This window comes from Anomaloglossus baeobatrachus, chromosome 6 (genome assembly GCF_048569485.1).
Source record: "Anomaloglossus baeobatrachus isolate aAnoBae1 chromosome 6, aAnoBae1.hap1, whole genome shotgun sequence".
NCBI classification, from domain to species: Eukaryota; Metazoa; Chordata; class Amphibia; order Anura; family Aromobatidae; genus Anomaloglossus; species Anomaloglossus baeobatrachus.
Window position 1 is genome coordinate 86919136 of NC_134358.1, and position 19173 is coordinate 86938308.

Sequence of the window (19173 nt, forward strand, 5' to 3'; positions counted from 1 at the left end):
TCCTGCCCAGCAGGACATCGCCTTTGAAGAAAATGGCCTGGACCATTCTGCAACGACTAGCGATCTCACAGCAGGGGCCTGATCGCTGGTAAGTGTCACACATAACGAGATCGCTAACGGGATCGCTACTGCGTCACCAAAACGGTGACTCAGCTGCGATCTCGCTAGCGATCTCGTTATGTGTGACAGTACCTTTAGAGTTTAGATTCCAAGATGGTGTTAGGTTTTCTTATTTGTATTTGCTCAAGATGTTTTATTTCTTCACGTCAGTGATTTTTGTCGTTAGCAAAAACTGGTTTCAGTTTCATTTCTTGTTATATATATATAAATTCGGTCCATGAGTCAAATTTCAGCATCAGAGTTTCATTAGTTTTTCGTATGTTTAAAAATAATAATAATAATAATAATAAAAAAAAAAATTACACAAAATGGAGGTCTTCCTAAAAGTTTTCATATCAAAAGGTCCACGAAAATCAAACAGATTTGTATTGGCAAGATTAATTTCCCTGGAGAAAAAACAGACATGTCTGTGCAATTTTGTGTTAGACTTGCAACAAAAATACATGGAGGGGTGAAAAGCCGGCTATCCTTGGCTAGAATGTGTAGGATTTGTATTTGCGAAAATAAAAAAAAAAATATATAAATAAAATTACTTATTTATACAGCTCTGGCAAAAATTATGAGACCTCTGCACAGTTTGTTAAAACTCAGCTTCTCTACATGTCTGACAGCCATTCCAGTCCAATGTCAGTTGAATTCCAACCCGAGTCCACCTCATTCTATTTAATGTGCTTCTGGTTAGGTGATCACCTGAACCAAATCTTATTTAACCCTTGGATGGGATTAATGTGCCTGACAGGCGCTTCTCTTTTACTTTCATTTCTCCCTCCTCACCAGATTTTCAGAAAATCCCCTCTCTCCAGGTAGTCTCCTGGCTCTAGCTGCTGTGTGAAATCTGATACCACAGTTGGTCTGCAGAGCTTCAGGAGGGCAGATATAACTGTGCTGGCTTCTCAGGCTCATTGTTCCCGAACACATCACACTTTATAAGGTTGCTCTTGCTCTGCAAATGTGTTTTTTTCTGGGTAAACTTCAGGATCTAATTCTAATAATTATGCGTGTAATATTATTTTAGGTGCCTTGAAATTATGTTTTTTTGCCAAATTTTTCTCTTTTTAATAACCGTTATGTGTTATAACTGGGAGGCTATTTGGTGGGAGTTTTGAAATGTGTGTATTTCAGAGTTATTACTTTTATGTTGAGTAAATGGGTTTGTTTTGCACCTGATAATGTGTAGTCTCTTTTATTGCATCCCTATGAAGGTCTCTGATCACTTTTAGATCACTGAAATTGCAAAAATGAGATGATATAGGTATTTTTCTAGCCTGCGCCTGACAGGCACATTATTACCAAACTCATTATTAAAGATATTGTTCCCACCAGAAGGTTAACGAGGGAAAGTATAAAACAAACTGCTGTGGTCTTCATAATCCTCTTGCAATAGGACAAGCTGGATGGCAAAACAAGTGCTAGTAATATCCCAAAAGTAATAGGAATGAAAAAATAACTTAACTATGCCAAAGGAGTTGAAAAGAAAATAAAAGTCTTGAGTGAGGAAAAGAAGGGCTCAATTCTTAAAATTTCTTAGATGGCAGTCAATTACAACAAGGTCAACCAGTAGACATTGGGGACAACAAAGCTACAAACTGGCAGAGGGCAAAAGCGACTCTCCACTGACCGGGATGAGTCTCATCTTATTCGAATGTCACTCTGCAACTGCAGGATGACATCAAGTGACCCACAAAAAGAATGGCAAATGGCAGCTGGGGTGAAGTGCACGGCAAGAACAGTTCGTAAGAGGCTCCTAGAGGCAGGGCTAAAGTCATGTAAAGCTAGAAAAAAGCCTTTCACCAATGAAAAGCAAAGTAGAGCCAGGCTGAAGTTTGCCAAAGACCATAAGGTTTGGCCTATAGAGGACTGGAGTAAAGTAATGTTCTCTGATGAGTCTAATTTTCAGCTTTGCCCAACATCTGATCGTCTAATAGTTAGACGGAGACCTGGAGAGGTGTACAAGCCACAGTGTCTTGCGCCCACTGAAATTTGGTGGCGGATCAGTGATTATCTGGGGATGCTTCTGCAAGGTTGGATTTGGGCAGATTAAACTTTGCGAAGGACATATGAATCAAGCTGCATACAACAGAAAAACAGTTGCTTCCTTCTGCTCAGTCAATGTTCCCCAACTCTGAGGACTGTTTTTTCCAGCAGAACAATGCGCCATGCCACACAGCTAGGTCAATCAATGTGTGGATGAAGGACCACCACATCAAAACCCTGTCAAGGCCAGCCCAATCTCCAAACCTGAAATTCATTGAAAAACCTCTGGAATGTAATCAAGAGGAAGATGGATAGTCACGAGCCATCAAACAAAAAAGAACTGCATACATTTTTGCACCAGGAGTGGCATAAGGTCACCCAAAAGCAGTGCGAAAAACTGGTGGAAAGCATGCCAAGACGCATGAAAGCTGTGATTAAAAATCATGGTTATTCCACAAAATATTGATTTCTGAACTCTTCCTGAGTTAAAACATTATTAGTGTTGTTGTTTCTAAATGATTGTGAACTTGTTTTCTTTGCATTATTTGAGGTCAGAAAGCAATGCATTGTTTTTGCTATTTTGACCATTTCTCATTTTCAGAAAAATAAATACAAAATTTATTGCTTGGAAATTCGGAGACGTTGTCAGTAGTTTATAGAAAAAAAAGAACAATTTACATTTTACGCAAAAATATAAAGAGAAAAATCAGAAAAACTGACAATTTTGCAGTGGTCTCTTAATTTTTGCCACAGCTATATATAATATCTATCTATATGTGTATATATATACACAGAGATATATATATATTAATATATATCTCTCTCTGTGTATATATATATATATACACATTTTATATATATATATATATATATATATATATATATATATATATATATATATATATATATATACATATATATATATATACATATATATATATTAATAATATATATTAATAATATATTATATGTATGTATAGCCCCCATGTCTCTCTAAAAATAAGACAGGGTTTATATTATTACTGAAAGATGGGCTAGGGCTTTTTTTCAGGGGAGGTGTTATATTTTTTCTTTAACAACAATCCACATTTATTCTTGAACAATAATATAAACAAAAACAACAACATTTATGCAAGTATAGTCACACTGCATTCTGGAACATCAACATAACTCTCCAAACCCTGAGTGTAACACGTGTGTGTATCTATCTGTCTATACACACACACACACACACACACCCCCCCCTATTTCCTCTTCAGCAGTTATCTCTTAAGAGACCTTTTGGTGACAACCTAGTCACATGACTTGCTGTGACAAAGGTTCTGAAGGAATGTTATTAGGATATAAACGTTGGGGCCCCTTGGAGATTGGGGGCCCTGTGAAATTTCCCAATTTGTTCTTCCTTCCCCCTAATGCCAGTCCTGCATATGAGCCTGTCTCCTGTTCACTTCTTTTAGACTCTTGCAATTAAGAGACCTTTGGTCACATGGCTGTGAATTCATCAAAGGTCCTTAAACAATCTTAACCTTGGAATACAACTGCTGGGGTCTCTAATTTATGGGCCCTGAGAAATTGTGCAGTATGACTCCCCCCCCTAACGCTGGCCCTGACTGTAAAATCACACTAGGGCTTATTTTCGAGGTAGCTCTTATTTTTGGGAAACTTTTTTTCTTGTGATGGCAGGCAAAATGCTAAAAAAAAAAAAAGTTAACCTTTTTACCATAAATGTATTGGACAATGAATTCAGTCGCACTTGCATGACCCTTGCTTCATTTCAGTGGGCACGCCGAGCCTCATTTTCCAGATGGGTGGTGATTAAATACTCTCAATGCTGTAGAGCTTTATACACAAGACCACACTGCGGATTAGACATCTGACTTACTTTTATATCCTTAATCTTCTGTTTTTCAAAATTGTCAATGGTTTCCTCCAGCTGGCGACTTATTCTGGCTGCATCCATCGTCGCTCTCTGGAGTTCTGTTTCAGCCTTAAACAGACATTCGAGCGGTTCAAAATCAGCCATAGTTTTTTAAATTACCATTTATATTAGATTGCTTCAGTCCCCTATAGATGGTCCCTTTAAAAAGATTGACAGGGGGTGCAGACAACTGGACCCCCAACAATCTGATATTAAATGAGGTATCTACTGTGAATGGTGGGAGGGATACTTCCCTGCACCCAGTGATAACTGGTGCTGTGCATTACACATCAAAAAAGGTCTTCTGTTAAAAATATTCCACCTCTATGTGTGATGAAAAATTAAGCTCTGATGCACTACAATGCAAAACTTAAAGGGAATGTATAGTTAAAAAATATTCTAAACTATACTTATAATATAGTGCTTTGATCTCCAGGTATCAGCACAGTCCTGGGTCTTCGCAATCTCTTTTCCAGGTTGTTTAGGACACAGGACAGTGTTTCCAGTGTCGGCCCACGATTAATGTAGTGTGAAGAGGGCTGGCTGACTGCTTATCCGTAGCTAAGCCAAACCCCTTCTCTGCCTGTGCAGCGGCGGTGGCCTGGAGGGGGTGGCTGACGGCTCCTTATCAGTAGCTAAACCAATCCCCTTCCCTGATTGTGCATCGGTAGTGGCCTGGAGGGGGGCCGACTTAGCCATGGAAATAAGCCATTGGCTTTGTTATTCAAAAGTAAAAAACTGTAGTAGTTCATGTATAACATCAGGGCACCCGTCCATCCTGTAGGGGAGTTTTCTCGATATTGATGCAGTTTATACCTGTGACTTAATTTTGGTTAAGGAAAAAGTCACTTACATTTTCAAGCATAGTTTATGTCACTATACAAATCAATGGGTTAGAGGGTTTTGCCATCTTACCACTTAACCTCTTACCAATGGAGGGAAATCTTATTGTTGTCTTTTCGTTTTGTCATCTCTTCTTTCCAACGCTAACACCATTGGAAAAAGGAGATGGTGAGAAAACCTTTATGAGCGATGACAGAAACCTTTGCGCAAAACCCTCTAACCCATTCATGTCAAAGTAGCTGAATGAGACCTTCAGAGTCCGCTCCGTACCCCACAACCAACATAAGACGCACATGTAAAGGGGTTGTTTTAACAAATACACTAGATGGAGAAACACTTAAAAAATAGAAGCAAAATCTAAGTGTAGGTTAAAGGGGTTATCTGGCTTATTTTGCTTTTTTTATTATTACACTATTGGGCTACATTGGGGCAGGTATGTAGATAGTGACCACTTACCTGCCCTGCTGTCAGCCCCTCTCCCCCGGCTCAGAGCGGTCATGTGACTGCTCCTGCTGTGATTTTGCTACTTCTGGTCATTTCATGTCAACGGGGGCTGGACATTGTGGACATGCAAATCTGCCACTGCATGTTGCCGCCCTGCTGGGCGGGTACAGTACGATGAGCCCCCGCGCCCCCTCTATGTGCGCTGCTATCTGTGCCCCGTATGTGCTGGACAAACAGGGTTGCCCTCACTGACTAGGACACCATGAGCACCGTTTGCCCGACAGTGTCCTCAGCTCATTATGTTGTATGGTATCTGGGCAACTGTGACCCCCCTCCCCCGTGCACTGTCTTTGTGTTGAATGCAGCATCCTGTGCTCCTGGCTTCTGAATACAGTCAGGAGCAGAGAGCAGGGATGTCACCTGACACCAGCGAGCAACAGCACTGAGCTCGGCTGTAAGGACGCTGCAATCATCACAGCATGGAGGAGAAGAGACAGCATGGGTGAGAGAGGGGGGGGGAAGAGAAAAAAGTGCATGGCTGACAGAGCAGGGGGTGGGGCAGAGAAGAGAATGCACGGCTGACAGAGTGAGGGAAGGGGCAGATAAACTGCACAGGTGACAGTTCGTGGTGGGGCAGAAAAGAGAGTGCATGAGTGAGAGACAGGGGAATGCTGAGGGGGCACAGAAGACAGCGCAGGGAGGGAGAAGAGAGTGCATGAGGGGGGATAATATAGATTATATAACTCTAGATGTGTGTGTGTGTGTGTGTGTGTGTGTGTGTGTGTGTGTGTGTGTGTGTGTGTGTGTGTGTGTATCCTATAGACTCACATTAGGGGCTATATATACTTTTCATTACATAGTAGTCATTTATTTATCAGGTGCTGGGGGCAGAATACTGACAGCGAATGGGTGTGCAGAGGGCGGGGCTGCACAGTGAGGCTCGGCATAGGAAGATGTCATGTTTGGTTGAGCTGCATGTAAACAAAGAGCTGCAGAGAATAAAGTGAAAAATCAAGAGGAACAAAAGTTAGAAAACAAAAAAAAAAACAAAAAAAAAGAGAATTTTGTTTACTTACCGTAAATTCTTTTTCTTATAGTTCCGACATGGGAGACCCAGACCATGGGTGTATAGCTTCTGCCTCCGGAGGACACACAAAGTACTACACTCAAACGTGTAGCTCCTCCCTCCGGGCTATATACACCCCCTGGATGACAATCTAACCAGTTCAGTGCAAAAGCTGAAGGAGGACATCCACCCATAAGTAGAGATAGAGTAAAACTCGGAAAAACCGGAACCTCTGTCTACAACAACAGCCGGTGAAACACACGGAACAAGAACTGCCAACAGGCAACAGGGAGGGTGCTGGGTCTCCCATGTCGGAACTATAAGAAAAAGAATTTACGGTAAGTAAACAAAATTCTCTTTTTCTTCATCGCTCCTTATGGGAGACCCAGACCATTGGACGTCTCAAAGCAGTCCATGGGTGGGAAATAACCAAAACTGAGAAGTAGGCAAAACCTATCTTCACAAGTGGGCGACAGCTGCCTGAAGGATGCGTCTGCCCAAGCTCGCATCTGCCGAAGCATGAGCATGCACTTGGTAGTGCTTCGAAAAGGTGTGCAGACTAGACCAAGTGGCAGCCTGACAAATCTGCTGAGCCGTAGCCTGGTGCCTGAAAGCCCAGGAGGCACCGACAGCTCTGGTCGAGTGCGCCTTAATCCCTGGCGGTGGGGGCACCTGAGAATGCTGGTAGGCATCGGAGATGGCCGACCTAATCCAACGAGCTAGGGTTGGCTTAGAAGCCGAGAGACCCTTGCGCTGACCCGTGGTTAGCACAAAAAGTGAGGTGCACCGCCTAAAAGCGGCGGTGCGTGACACATAGATTCGGAGCGCCCGCACCAAATCCAAGGTATGCAACGCCTTCTCAAAGCGATGCACAGGGGCCGGACAAAGAGAAGGCAATGAAATGTCCTGGTTAAGGTGGAAAGGAGATACCACCTTAGGGAGAAAGTCCGGAGTCGGACGGAGAACCACCTTGTCTTGGTGAAAAACCAAAAAAGGTGACTCCGAAGAGAGCGCAGCCAAATCAGAGACTCTCCTGAGAGAAGTTATGGCCACCAGAAAGACCACTTTCTGTGAAAGTCTAAACAAGGGAACCTCCCTAAGAGGCTCAAAGGGGGGTTTCTGTAAGGCCGTGAGGACCAGATTAAGATCCCAAGGATCCAAAGGCCGCCGGTAGGGAGGAATGATGTGAGATGCGCCCTGCATGAAGGTGCGCACCTGAGCCAGTCGGGCGATACGCCGCTGGAATAATACCGACAGAGCCGACACCTGTCCCTTGAGGGAATTGAGGGACAGTCCTAGCTGCAGATCGGACTGTAGAAAGGACAGGATGGTCGGCAAGGAGAACGGCCAAGGAGCATGGCCGGAAGAGCGACACCAGGACAGGAAAATCTTCCAAGTCCTGTGGTAAATCTTGGCCGAGGAAGACTTCCGAGCCTGAGTCATAGTGGAGATGACCTCAGAAGGAATGCCTGAAGCCGTCAGGATCCAGGACTCAAGAGCCACGCTGTCAATCTGAGAGCCGCAGAATTCTGGCGGAAGAACGGACCTTGAGAGAGAAGGTCTGGGCGGTCCGGGAGATGCCACGGCATTTCTACGGACAGACGGAGCAGATCTGGGTACCAAGCTCGCCTGGGCCAGTCCGGAGCAATGATTATGACCCGACGGCCCTCCATTCTGATCTTGCGCAGAACCCTGGGCAAGAGAGCTAGAGGGGGAAACACATAGGCCAGACGGAACTGGGACCAATCTTGAACCAGCGCGTCCGCTGCGAAGGCCTGAGGATCGTGGGAGCGAGCCACGTAAACCGGAACCTTGTTGTTGTGCCGGGATGCCATTAGATCCACTTCCGGAGTGCCCCACTTGCGGCAGATTGACCTGAACACTGCCGGATGAAGGGCCCACTCGCCGCTGTCCACGGTTTGACGGCTGAGATAATCGGCCTCCCAGTTTTCTACGCCTGGGATGTGGACCGCGGATATGGTGGACTTGGAGTCCTCCGTCCACTGAAGGATTCGTTGAACTTCCAACATTGCCAGGCGGCTGCGAGTCCCGCCCTGGTGATTGATGTAGGCAACCGCTGTCGCGTTGTCTGACTGGACTCGAATGTGCTTGCCCGCCAACAGGTGGTGAAAGGCCACGAGAGCTAGAAGAACAGCCCTGATTTCCAGCACATTGATCGAGAGGGCTGATTCGGACGGAGTCCAAGTGCCCTGTGCTCGGTGGTGGAGAAATACTGCCCCCCAGCCGGAGAGGCTGGCATCCGTGGTGAGAATCACCCAGGACGGAGTCAGGAAGGAGCGTCCCTGTGACAGAGAGAGGGGCCGAAGCCACCACTGAAGAGAGCTCCTGGTCTGCGGCGACAGAGCCACTAGCCTGTGCAAGGAAGAGGTCCGCTTGTCCCAACAGCGGAGAATGTCCAAAGGGAACCGCTTCCATTAACGCCACCATCTGGCCCAGCACCTGCATGAGGTGCCTGATGGAATGACGGCGGGGCTTCAACAGAGAGCGTACCGCCAGATGAAGGGACTGCTGTTTGACTAAGGGCAGCTTCACAAGTGCCGGCAGAGTCTCGAATTGCATCCCTAGGTACGTAAGTTCCTGGGTCGGGGTCAGAGTGGACTTGGGCAGATTGACAAGCCACCCGAATTGAACAAGCGTGGCGAGAGTGAGCGAAACACTCCGCTGGCAGTCTGCACTGGATGAGGCCTTGACTAGAAGGTCGTCCAGGTAGGGGATTACTGCCAACCCCTGGAGATGCAGGACCGCAACCACTGCTGCCATGACCTTGGTGAATACCCGAGGGGCTGTGGCTAACCCGAAGGGGAGAGCCACGAATTGGAAATGTTCCTCTCCGATTGCAAAGTGTAGCCAACGCTGGTGTGAAACCGCAATAGGCACATGCAGATAGGCATCTCTGATGTCGATGGATGCTAGAAAATCTCCTTGGGTCATTGAGGCAATGACCGATCTCAGAGATTCCATGCGAAAGTGCCGCACCTGAACATGCTTGTTGAGAAGCTTGAGATCCAGGATGGGCCGGAAGGAACCGTCCTTCTTGGGGACTAGGAAGAGGTTTGAGTAGAAACCTCTGAACCGTTCCCGGACGGGAACCGGAACAATTACTCCGTTGGCCTGCAAGGATGCCACGGCCTGTGAGAAGGCGGCGGCTTTGGAGCAGGGGGGAGTGGACAGAAAAAATCTGTTTGGCGGGCTGGAAGAAAATTCTATCCTGTAGCCGTGGGAGATGATATCCCGCACCCACTGATCGGAGACGTGTTGAAACCACACGTCGCCAAAGCGGGAGAGCCTGCCACCGACCAAGGACGTTGCTGGCGCCGCCAGATAGTCAAGAGGAGGCTGCCTTAGTGGCAGCGGCTCCTCCGTTCTTCTGAGGACGCGGTTTCGCGCGCCAGTTGGGTTTACGATCCTTGGCTGAGGTAGTGGACGAAGCTGAGGGCTTAGAGGATGACCAGTTAGAGGAACGAAAGGAACGAAACCTCGACTGGTTCCTGCCTTGGACAGGTTTTCTGGTTTTAGTTTGTGGAAAGGAAGTACTCTTCCCGCCAGTAGCTTCCTTAATAATTTCATCCAGCTGTTCACCGAACAGCCGGGACCCAGCAAAGGGGAGCCCAGCAAGGAACTTCTTAGAAGAAGCGTCTGCTTTCCACTCTCGAAGCCACAAGATCCTGCTGATCGCGAGAGAATTAGCGGAAGCCACCGCCGTGCGGTGAGAGGCCTCCAGAATGGCAGGTAGCAAAGAAAAGTAAGTGGGACTCAGCACCAATGCGAATAGATAAAAATCTTCATGCTTTATTTGAAAAAAGTTAAAATTAATAAAGGGTCACAGATCTTTCCAAAAACGCCATGCGGCTTGCCATGCGGCTTGACGCGTTTCGGACACAAAAAGGGGAATTTAAAAGCAGTCCTTAATCATAAGCCATGTATGATAGAAGGCAAGAAGTATATATAGCACTTTAAAGGTAATGAGACACAAAGGCAAGATGGGAAACAGGAAGGGAGTTCACTCAGAAAATGCAAATTAGTGAGAGGGGTAGTATGTCATTAGACTCTATTAACCCCATACGTTGTATGCAGTAGAATAAGCGCGTGTTCATACATATATGTGCATGCATTTGAGAAACAGAAAAACAATTCATCAGAATGTGAAGAGGGCCCCACAAGAGCAAATTTTTTGTGCGTCCATGCATATATATGTATGTATCGATCCTTTCTTTTGTCTTATTAATTTATATGTGTCAATGTTCTAGTTTATAAAGAGAAAAAAAAACAAAAAAAACCAAAAAAAAACAAAACTTGTTTTTATTTATTTATGTTTTATTTTATTAATATATATAAATATATATATTTCTGCAAGGAATATTGGTATCATAGTAAATGGATGTGCTTCATATGAATGGATTTTGAAGTATATATATGAAGATGTGTGCGCATATATATGTGCACACATGAGTATATATATATTATATGAATGTAGGGCAGGAATAGACTAGATATGTATGTATGCAAATTAGATATTATATAATTTCAGGGCAAATACATGTTTGTGTGTTAAAGATAAATCGACAAACCACGTTCTACCTATGGAGTATATATCGCATTAAATTATATGTACATATATGTACACCATCAGGAACACACAAAACATGTAGTACCCAGGAATCCAACAATAAAAATTGCATTATATATCGAAACATGAATAGTTCATTAATTTATTAAATTCTCCGCTCCTCTGCTACACTTGTTTATCCTTGTTTATTTATTATATGTATATAATTATTTACTTATTTATTTGTATATTTGTCCATTTTTTATTTTTATTTTTTATTTTTTATATATTTCTTATCACCTCTACTTTATTTATTCATTCATTATATTTCATTATATATAATGAAATAATGAATGAATAAATAAAGTAGAGGTGATAAGAAATATATAAAAAATAAAAATAAAAAATGGACAAATATACAAATAAATAAGTAAATAATTATATACATATAATAAATAAACAAGGATAAACAAGTGTAGCAGAGGAGCGGAGAATTTAATAAATTAATGAACTATTCATGTTTCGATATATAATGCAATTTTTATTGTTGGATTCCTGGGTACTACATGTTTTGTGTGTTCCTGATGGTGTACATATAATTTAATGCGATATATACTCCATAGGTAGAACGTGGTTTGTCGATTTATCTTTAACACACAAACATGTATTTGCCCTGAAATTATATAATATCTAATTTGCATACATACATATCTAGTCTATTCCTGCCCTACATTCATATAATATATATATACTCATGTGTGCACATATATATGCGCACACATCTTCATATATATACTTCAAAATCCATTCATATGAAGCACATCCATTTACTATGATACCAATATTCCTTGCAGAAATATATATATTTATATATATATTAATAAAATAAAACATAAATAAATAAAAACAAGTTTTGTTTTTTTTTTTCTCTTTATAAACTAGAACATTGACACATATAAATTAATAAGACGAAAGAAAGGATCGATACATACATATATATGCATGGACGCACAAAAAATTTGCTCTTGTGGGGCCCTCTTCACATTCTGATGAATTATTTTTCTGTTTCTCAAATGCATGCACATATATGTATGAACACGCGCTTATTCTACTGCATACAACGTATGGGGTTAATAGAGTCTAATGACATACTACCCCTCTCACTAATTTGCATTTTCTGAGTGAACTCCCTTCCTGTTTCCCATCTTGCCTTTGTGTCTCATTACCTTTAAAGTGCTATATATACTTCTTGCCTTCTATCTTACATGGCTTATGATTAAGGACTGCTTTTAAATTCCCCTTTTTGTGTCCGAAACGCGTCAAGCCGCATGGCAAGCCGCATGGCGTTTTTGGAAAGATCTGTGACCCTTTATTAATTTTAACTTTTTTCAAATAAAGCATGAAGATTTTTATCAATTCGCATTGGTGCTGAGTCCCACTTACTTTTCTTTGCTACCTTCCTGGAACACGGACCTGCCTGTCCGAGGGACTACGTGCATTCACCGCAGACTGGAGGACACTATTTGGGTGAGCTGAATACCTCTCTTTTTCCTCCAGAATGGCAGACATGGCGTAGGATGAAAAAGCCGAAGCCTGGGAGGTTAAGGCAACCATCTCGGGTATAGAGTCCCTGGCGAGGGAACGTATCTCCGCCAGAGAGGCAGAGACTGCCTTAAGAGCCCACACTGCTGCAAAAGACGGGGAGAACGAGGCTCCTGCCGCCTCATATACAGATTTGGCCAGAAGGTCAACCTGGCGGTCAGTGGGATCCTTAAGAGAGGTGCCGTCGGCCACAGATACGACTGTCCGGGCTGAGATTCTCGACACCGGAGGGTGCACCTTTGGGGACTGAGCCCACTCCTTAACCACCTCTGGTGGAAAGGGAAAACGGTCATCAGAACTACACTTTGGAAAGTGTTTGTCAGGACAGGCCCTGGGCTTGGTAACAGTGGCCTGAAAACTGGAGTGGTAAAAGAAGGCAATTTTGTTTACTTACCGTAAATTCCTTTTCTTCTAGCTCCAATTGGGAGACCCAGACAATTGGGTGTATAGCTCATGCCTCCGGAGGCCACACAAAGTATTACACTAAAAGTGTAAAGCCCCTCCCCTTCTGCCTATACACCCCCCGTGCATCACGGGTTCCTCAGTTTTAGTGCAAAAGCAAGAAGGAGGAAAGCAAATAAATTGGTTTAAAGTAACTTCAATCCGAAGAATCTCGGAGAACTGAAACCATTCAACATGAACAACATGTGTACACGAAAAAACAACAGGGCGGGTGCTGGGTCTCCCAATTGGAGCTAGAAGAAAAGGAATTTACGGTAAGTAAACAAAATTCCCTTCTTTGTCGCTCCATTGGGAGACCCAGACAATTGGGACGTCCCAAAGCAGTCCCTGGGTGGGTAAAATAATACCTCATAATAGAGCCGTAAAACGGCCCGTTCCTACAGGTGGGCAACCGCCGCCTGAAGGACTCGTCTACCTAGGCTGGCATCCGCCGAAGCATAGGCATGCACCTGATAGTGTTTGGTGAAAGTGTGCAGGCTCGACCAGGTAGCCGCCTGGCAAACCTGCTGAGCCGTCGCCTGGTGTCGTAAAGCCCAGGACGCACCGACGGCTCTGGTAGAATGGGCCTTTAGCCCTGAGGGAACCGGAAGCCCAGAAGAACGGTAGGCTTCAAGAATTGGTTCCTTGATCCACCGAGCCAGGGTGGATTTGGAAGCCTGTAACCCCTTACGCTGACCAGCGACAAGGACAAAGAGTGCATCCGAGCGGCGCAGAGGCGCCGTACGGGAAATGTAGATTCTGAGTGCTCTCACCAGATCTAACAAATGCAAATCCCTTTCACATTGATGAACTGGATGAGGACAAAAAGAAGGCAAGGAGATATCCTGATTGAGATGAAAGGTGGATACCACCTTAGGAAGGAATTCCGGAACCGGGCGCAGCACCACCTTGTCCTGGTGAAACACCAGGAAAGGGGCTTTGCATGACAGCGCTGCTAGCTCAGACACTCTCCGAAGTGAGGTGACTGCTACTAGGAAGACCACTTTCTGCGAAAGGCGAGAAAGAGAAATATCTTTCAAAGGTTCAAAGGGTGCCTTCTGAAGGGCCAGCAGAACCCTGTTCAGATCCCAGGGTTCTAATGGCCGCCTGCAAGGAGGAACAATGTGACAAACCCCTTGCAGGAACGTGCGTACCTGAGAAAGCCTGGCAAGACGCTTCTGAAAGAACACAGAGAGCGCTGAGACTTGTCCCTTAAGGGAGCCGAGCGACAAACCTTTTTCCAATCCTGATTGAAGAAAGGAAAGAAACGTGGGCAATGCAAATGGCCAGGGAGAAAATCCCTGATCAGAGCACAAAGAAAGGAATATCTTCCACGTCCTGTGGTAGATCTTGGCAGACGTTGGTTTCCTGGCCTGTCTCATAGTGGCAATGACCTCTTGAGACAACCCTGAAGACGCTAGGATCCAGGACTCAATGGCCATACAGTCAGGTTGAGGGCCGCAGAATTCAGATGGAAAAACGGCCCTTGAGACAGCAAGTCTGGACGGTCTGGCAGTGCCCACGGTTGGCCCACCGTGAGATGCCACAGATCCGGGTACCACGACCTCCTCGGCCAGTCTGGAGCGACGAGAATGGCGTGGCGGCAGTCTGACCTGATCTTGCGTATCACTCTGGGCAACAGTGCCAGAGGTGGGAACACATAAGGGAGTTGAAACTGCGACCAATCTTGAACTAAGGCGTCTGCCGCCAGAGCTCTGTGATCGTGAGATCGTGCCATGAATGCCGTGACCTTGTTGTTGTGCCGGGACGCCATTAGGTCGACGTCCGGCATCCCCCAGCGGCAACAGATCTCCTGAAACACGTCCGGGTGAAGAGACCATTCCCCTGCGTCCATGCCCTGGCGACTGAGAAAATCTGCTTCCCAGTTTTCTACGCCCGGGATGTGAACTGCGGATATGGTGGAGGCCGTGGCTTCCACCCACATCAGAATCCGCTGAACTTCCTGGAAAGCCTGACGACTGCGTGTGCCGCCTTGGTGGTTGATGTAAACAACCGCTGTGGAGTTGTCCGACTGAATTCGGATCTGCTTGCCTTCCAGCCACTGCTGGAACGCTTTTAGGGCAAGATACACTGCCCTGATCTCCAGAACATTGATCTGAAGGGAGGACTCCTGCTGAGTCCACGTACCCTGAGCCCTGTGGTGGAGAAAAACTGCTCCCCACCCTGGCAGACTCGCGTCCGTCGTGACCACCGCCCAGGATGGGGGTAGGAAGGATTTCCCCTTCGACAATGAAGTGGGAAGAAGCCACCACCGAAGGGAAGCTTTGGCTGCTTGGGAGAGGGAGACGTTCCTGTCGAGGGACGTCGACTTCCTGTCCCATTTGCGGAGAATGTCCCATTGAAGTGGGCGCAGATGAAACTGCGCAAAAGGAACTGCCTCCATTGCTGCTACCATCTTCCCTAGGAAGTGCATGAGGCGTCTCAGGGGGTGTGACTGACCTAGAAGGAGAGATTGCACCCCTGTCTGCAGTGAACGCTGTATGTTCAGCGGAAGCTTCACTATCGCTGAGAGAGTATGAAACTCCATGCCAAGATATGTCAGTGATTGGGCCGGAGTCAGATTTGACTTTGGAAAATTGATGATCCAACCGAAACTCTGGAGAGTCTCTAGAGTAGCATTGAGGCTGTGTTGGCATGCCTCTTGAGAGGGTGCCTTGACTAGGAGATCGTCTAAGTAAGGAATCACCGAGTGTCCCTGAGAGTGAAGGACCGCCACTACTGTAGCCATGACCTTGGTGAAAACCCGTGGGGCTGTCGCCAGGCCGAACGGCAGTGACACGAACTGAAGGTGTTCGTCTGCTATGGCGAAACGCAGGAAGCGCTGATGCTCTGGAGCAATCGGTACGTGAAGATACGCATCTTTGATATCGACCGATGCAAGGAAGTCTCCCTGGGACATTGAGGCGATGACGGAGCGAAGGGATTCCATCCGGAACCGCCTGGTCTTTACGTGTTTGTTGAGCAGTTTTAGGTCCAGGACAGGACGGACGGACCCGTCTTTCTTTGGAACCACAAACAGGTTTGAGTAAAAACCGTGACCCTGTTGCTGAAGAGGAACCGGGATCACCACTCCCTCCGCCTTTAGAGTGTCCACCGCCTGCAGAAGAGCATCGGCTCGCTCGGGAGGCGGAGATGTTCTGAAGAATCGAGTCGGAGGACGAGAGCTGAACTCTATCCTGTAACCGTGAGACAGAATGTCTCTCACCCAACGGTCTTTTACCTGTGGCAGCCAGGTGTCGCAAAAGCGGGAGAGCCTGCCACCGACCGAGGATGCGGTGTGAGGAGACTGAAAGTCATGAGGAGGCCGCTTTGGTAGCGGCACCTCCAGCGGTCTTTTTAGGACGTGACTTAGACCGCCATGAATCAGATTTTGTCTGATCCTTCTGAGGCCTTTTGGACGAGGAGTATTGGGACCTGCCCGCGCCCCGAAAGGACCGAAACCTCGACTGTCCCCTCCTCTGTTGGGGTATGTTTGGTTTGGCCTGGGGTAAGGATGTATCCTTTCCCTTGGATTGCTTGATTATTTCATCCAATCGCTCACCAAACAAACGGTCACCAGAAAATGGCAAACTGGTTAAGCACTTTTTGGAAGCCGAATCTGCCTTCCATTCCCGTAGCCACAATGCCCTGCGTATTGCCACCGAATTGTCGGCTGCAATCGCCGTACGGCTCGCAGAGTCCAGGATGGCATTAATAGCGTATGACGCAAATGCCGTCGTCTGAGTGGTTATGGACGCCACTTGCGGCACAGACGTACGTGCGATTGCGTCAATCTGCGCTTGACCCGCTGAGATAGCTTGGAGTGCCCATACTGCTGCAAATGCTGGGGCAAAAGATGCGCCGATGGCTTCAAAGATGGATTTCAACCAGAGCTCCATCTGCCTGTCAGTAGCATCCTTGAGGGAAGCCCCATCTTCCACTGCGACTATGGATCTAGCCGCCAGTCTGGAGATTGGGGGATCCACCTTGGGACACTGAGTCCAGCCCTTGACCACGTCAGGGGGAAATGGATAACGTGTATCCTTAAGGCGCTTGGAAAAACGCTTATCAGGACAAGCTCGGTGTTTCTGGACTGCGTCTCTGAAGTCAGAGTGGTCCAGAAACATACTCGTGGTACGCTTGGGAAACCTAAAACGGAATTTCTCCTGCTGAGAAACTGACTCCTCCACTGGAGGACCTGAGGGAGAAATATCCAACATTTGATTGATGGACGCGATAAGATCATTCACTATGGCGTCCCCATCAGGTGTATCTAGGTTGAGAGCGGCCTCAGGATCAGAATCCTGATCAGCTACCTCCGCTTCATCATACAGAGAGTCCTGCTGAGACCGTGAACAATGTGATGATGTCGAGGGAGATTCGCAGCGAGCTCGCTTAGGTGGTCTGGGACTGCGGTCCGTGTCAGAGACCTCACCCTGGGACCTATGAGACACCCCGGGAGGACATTGTTGCTCCAACTGAGGTGGACCATGGTGCAGTGATTCCACAGTGCCCATGGTCTGAGATACCGGTCTGGACTGCAAAGCTTCTAATATCTTAGCCATAGTCTCAGAAAGTCTATCATTAAAAACTGCAAACTCTGTCCCCGTCACATGGACAGTGTTAGCTGGTGGTTCCCCCTGGGCCCCCCTTCGCAGAGGCTCCGGCTGAGCAAGTGCCACAGGGGCCGAGCATTGCACACAATGAGGGTCAGTGGAACCTGCCGGTAGTATAGCCGTACATGCAGCGCAGGCAGCATAGTAAATCTGTGCTTTGGCACCATTGCTTCTTGTGGACGACATGCTGTTGTGTCCTCTGAGCAATCCCGGAGGGTATATAGCCAAAAATCAATCGTGCACCATACAGTGTAAAGTATAGCATATAAGGATATAATCTATATGTACACTACTGCACTAGTGGGGCCAGCACCATAGGTGCTGCTTACCGACCGCTGAAGCGGTTGTGTGGTCACCAGAAACGCTGCCTGGGTCTCCCAGAGCTTGTCTCCCCTCTCCAGCGTCGGAAGAGCTGACAGGAATGGCTGCCGGCGTCCTGAGGAGAGGAGGAGGCCGTGGGCGTGCCCGAAAAAGTGCGGGAGTCTGGTGCCCCACTGTGCACAGTGAGGGGGGTGGAGTATGCAAAGCACGCTCCAGCCCTCAGTGCTGACCTTCTGCACAACATCTCTCCCTTCCCCTGACTGACAGGCCTGGGGGCGGGAAAAGACCGAGACTAGGCCTGAAAAGCCGGGGACTCAAGTTATAAGCGCGGCCGGCGTATAAGCTCGGTCTGCGCGGAAGTCCTCGGCGTACAAACAATCCCAGGCGCGCTGCCGTGTTGCAATGGCAGCGCGCGGTCAGGCGGTAGTCTCTAGTAAACCAAGCACACCAGCACGCTGTAGTGTGTAATGACACAAACGCGGTCAGCGCCGCGGTCCCCGGTGCACTAACACACCCAGCAATGCTGGAGTGATTCTGTGCGCGGTCCCCACGGGGACACAGAGTACCTCAAAGCAGCAGTGTCCCTGACGATACTCGGCTCCTTGTCCAGCAGATACCCCAGGTGCTGTGGATGGAGCACGGTCTCAGTGTCTGGAGACCGAATTAGGATCCCACTTCCCCAGAGCCCATCAAGGGATGGGGAAGGAAAACAGCATGTGGGCTCCAGCCTCCGTACCCGCAATGGGTACCTCAACCTTAACAACACCGCCGACAAGAGTGGGGTGAGAAGGGAGCATGCTGGGGGCCCTGTTATGGGCCCTCTTTTCTTCCATCCGACATAGTCAGCAGCTGCTGCTGACCAAGCTGTGGAGCTAATGCGTGGATGTCTGACCTCCTTCGCACAAAGCATGTAAACTGAGGAACCCGTGATGCACGGGGGGTGTATAGGCAGAAGGGGAGGGGCTTTACACTTTTAGTGTAATACTTTGTGTGGCCTCCGGAGGCATGAGCTATACACCCAATTGTCTGGGTCTCCCAATGGAGCGACAAAGAAAAACGTACTACTAGCTCTCTTAGGAGAGGTAAACTGGTGTATTTCTACCAGAGAGGCTTGTTCCTCTGACACTGGTGGATTGAGGTTCAGTACAGAGTTAATGGATGCAATCAAGTCACCAACATCCGCATCACCCTCAGATAAATCAATGGGGTACATAGAGGTAGCGTCTGAGCCCACAGTAAAGGTATCCTCCTCGCCTTGCAC

General features: G+C 46.9%; 1 protein-coding gene across 1 annotated transcript in view; it reads right to left on the bottom strand.

The window, feature by feature from the left end:
- Positions 1-19173, bottom strand: part of CIBAR1 (CBY1 interacting BAR domain containing 1) — a 66406-nt gene that overhangs the window by 25157 nt on the left and 22076 nt on the right. The window contains exons 5-6 of the mRNA XM_075316258.1: positions 4829-4834; positions 3977-4081 (exon numbers count right to left, since the gene is read on the bottom strand). Of these exons, the coding sequence (XP_075172373.1) occupies positions 3977-4081; positions 4829-4834 (111 nt within the window). The remainder of the gene's footprint in view (positions 1-3976; positions 4082-4828; positions 4835-19173) is intronic.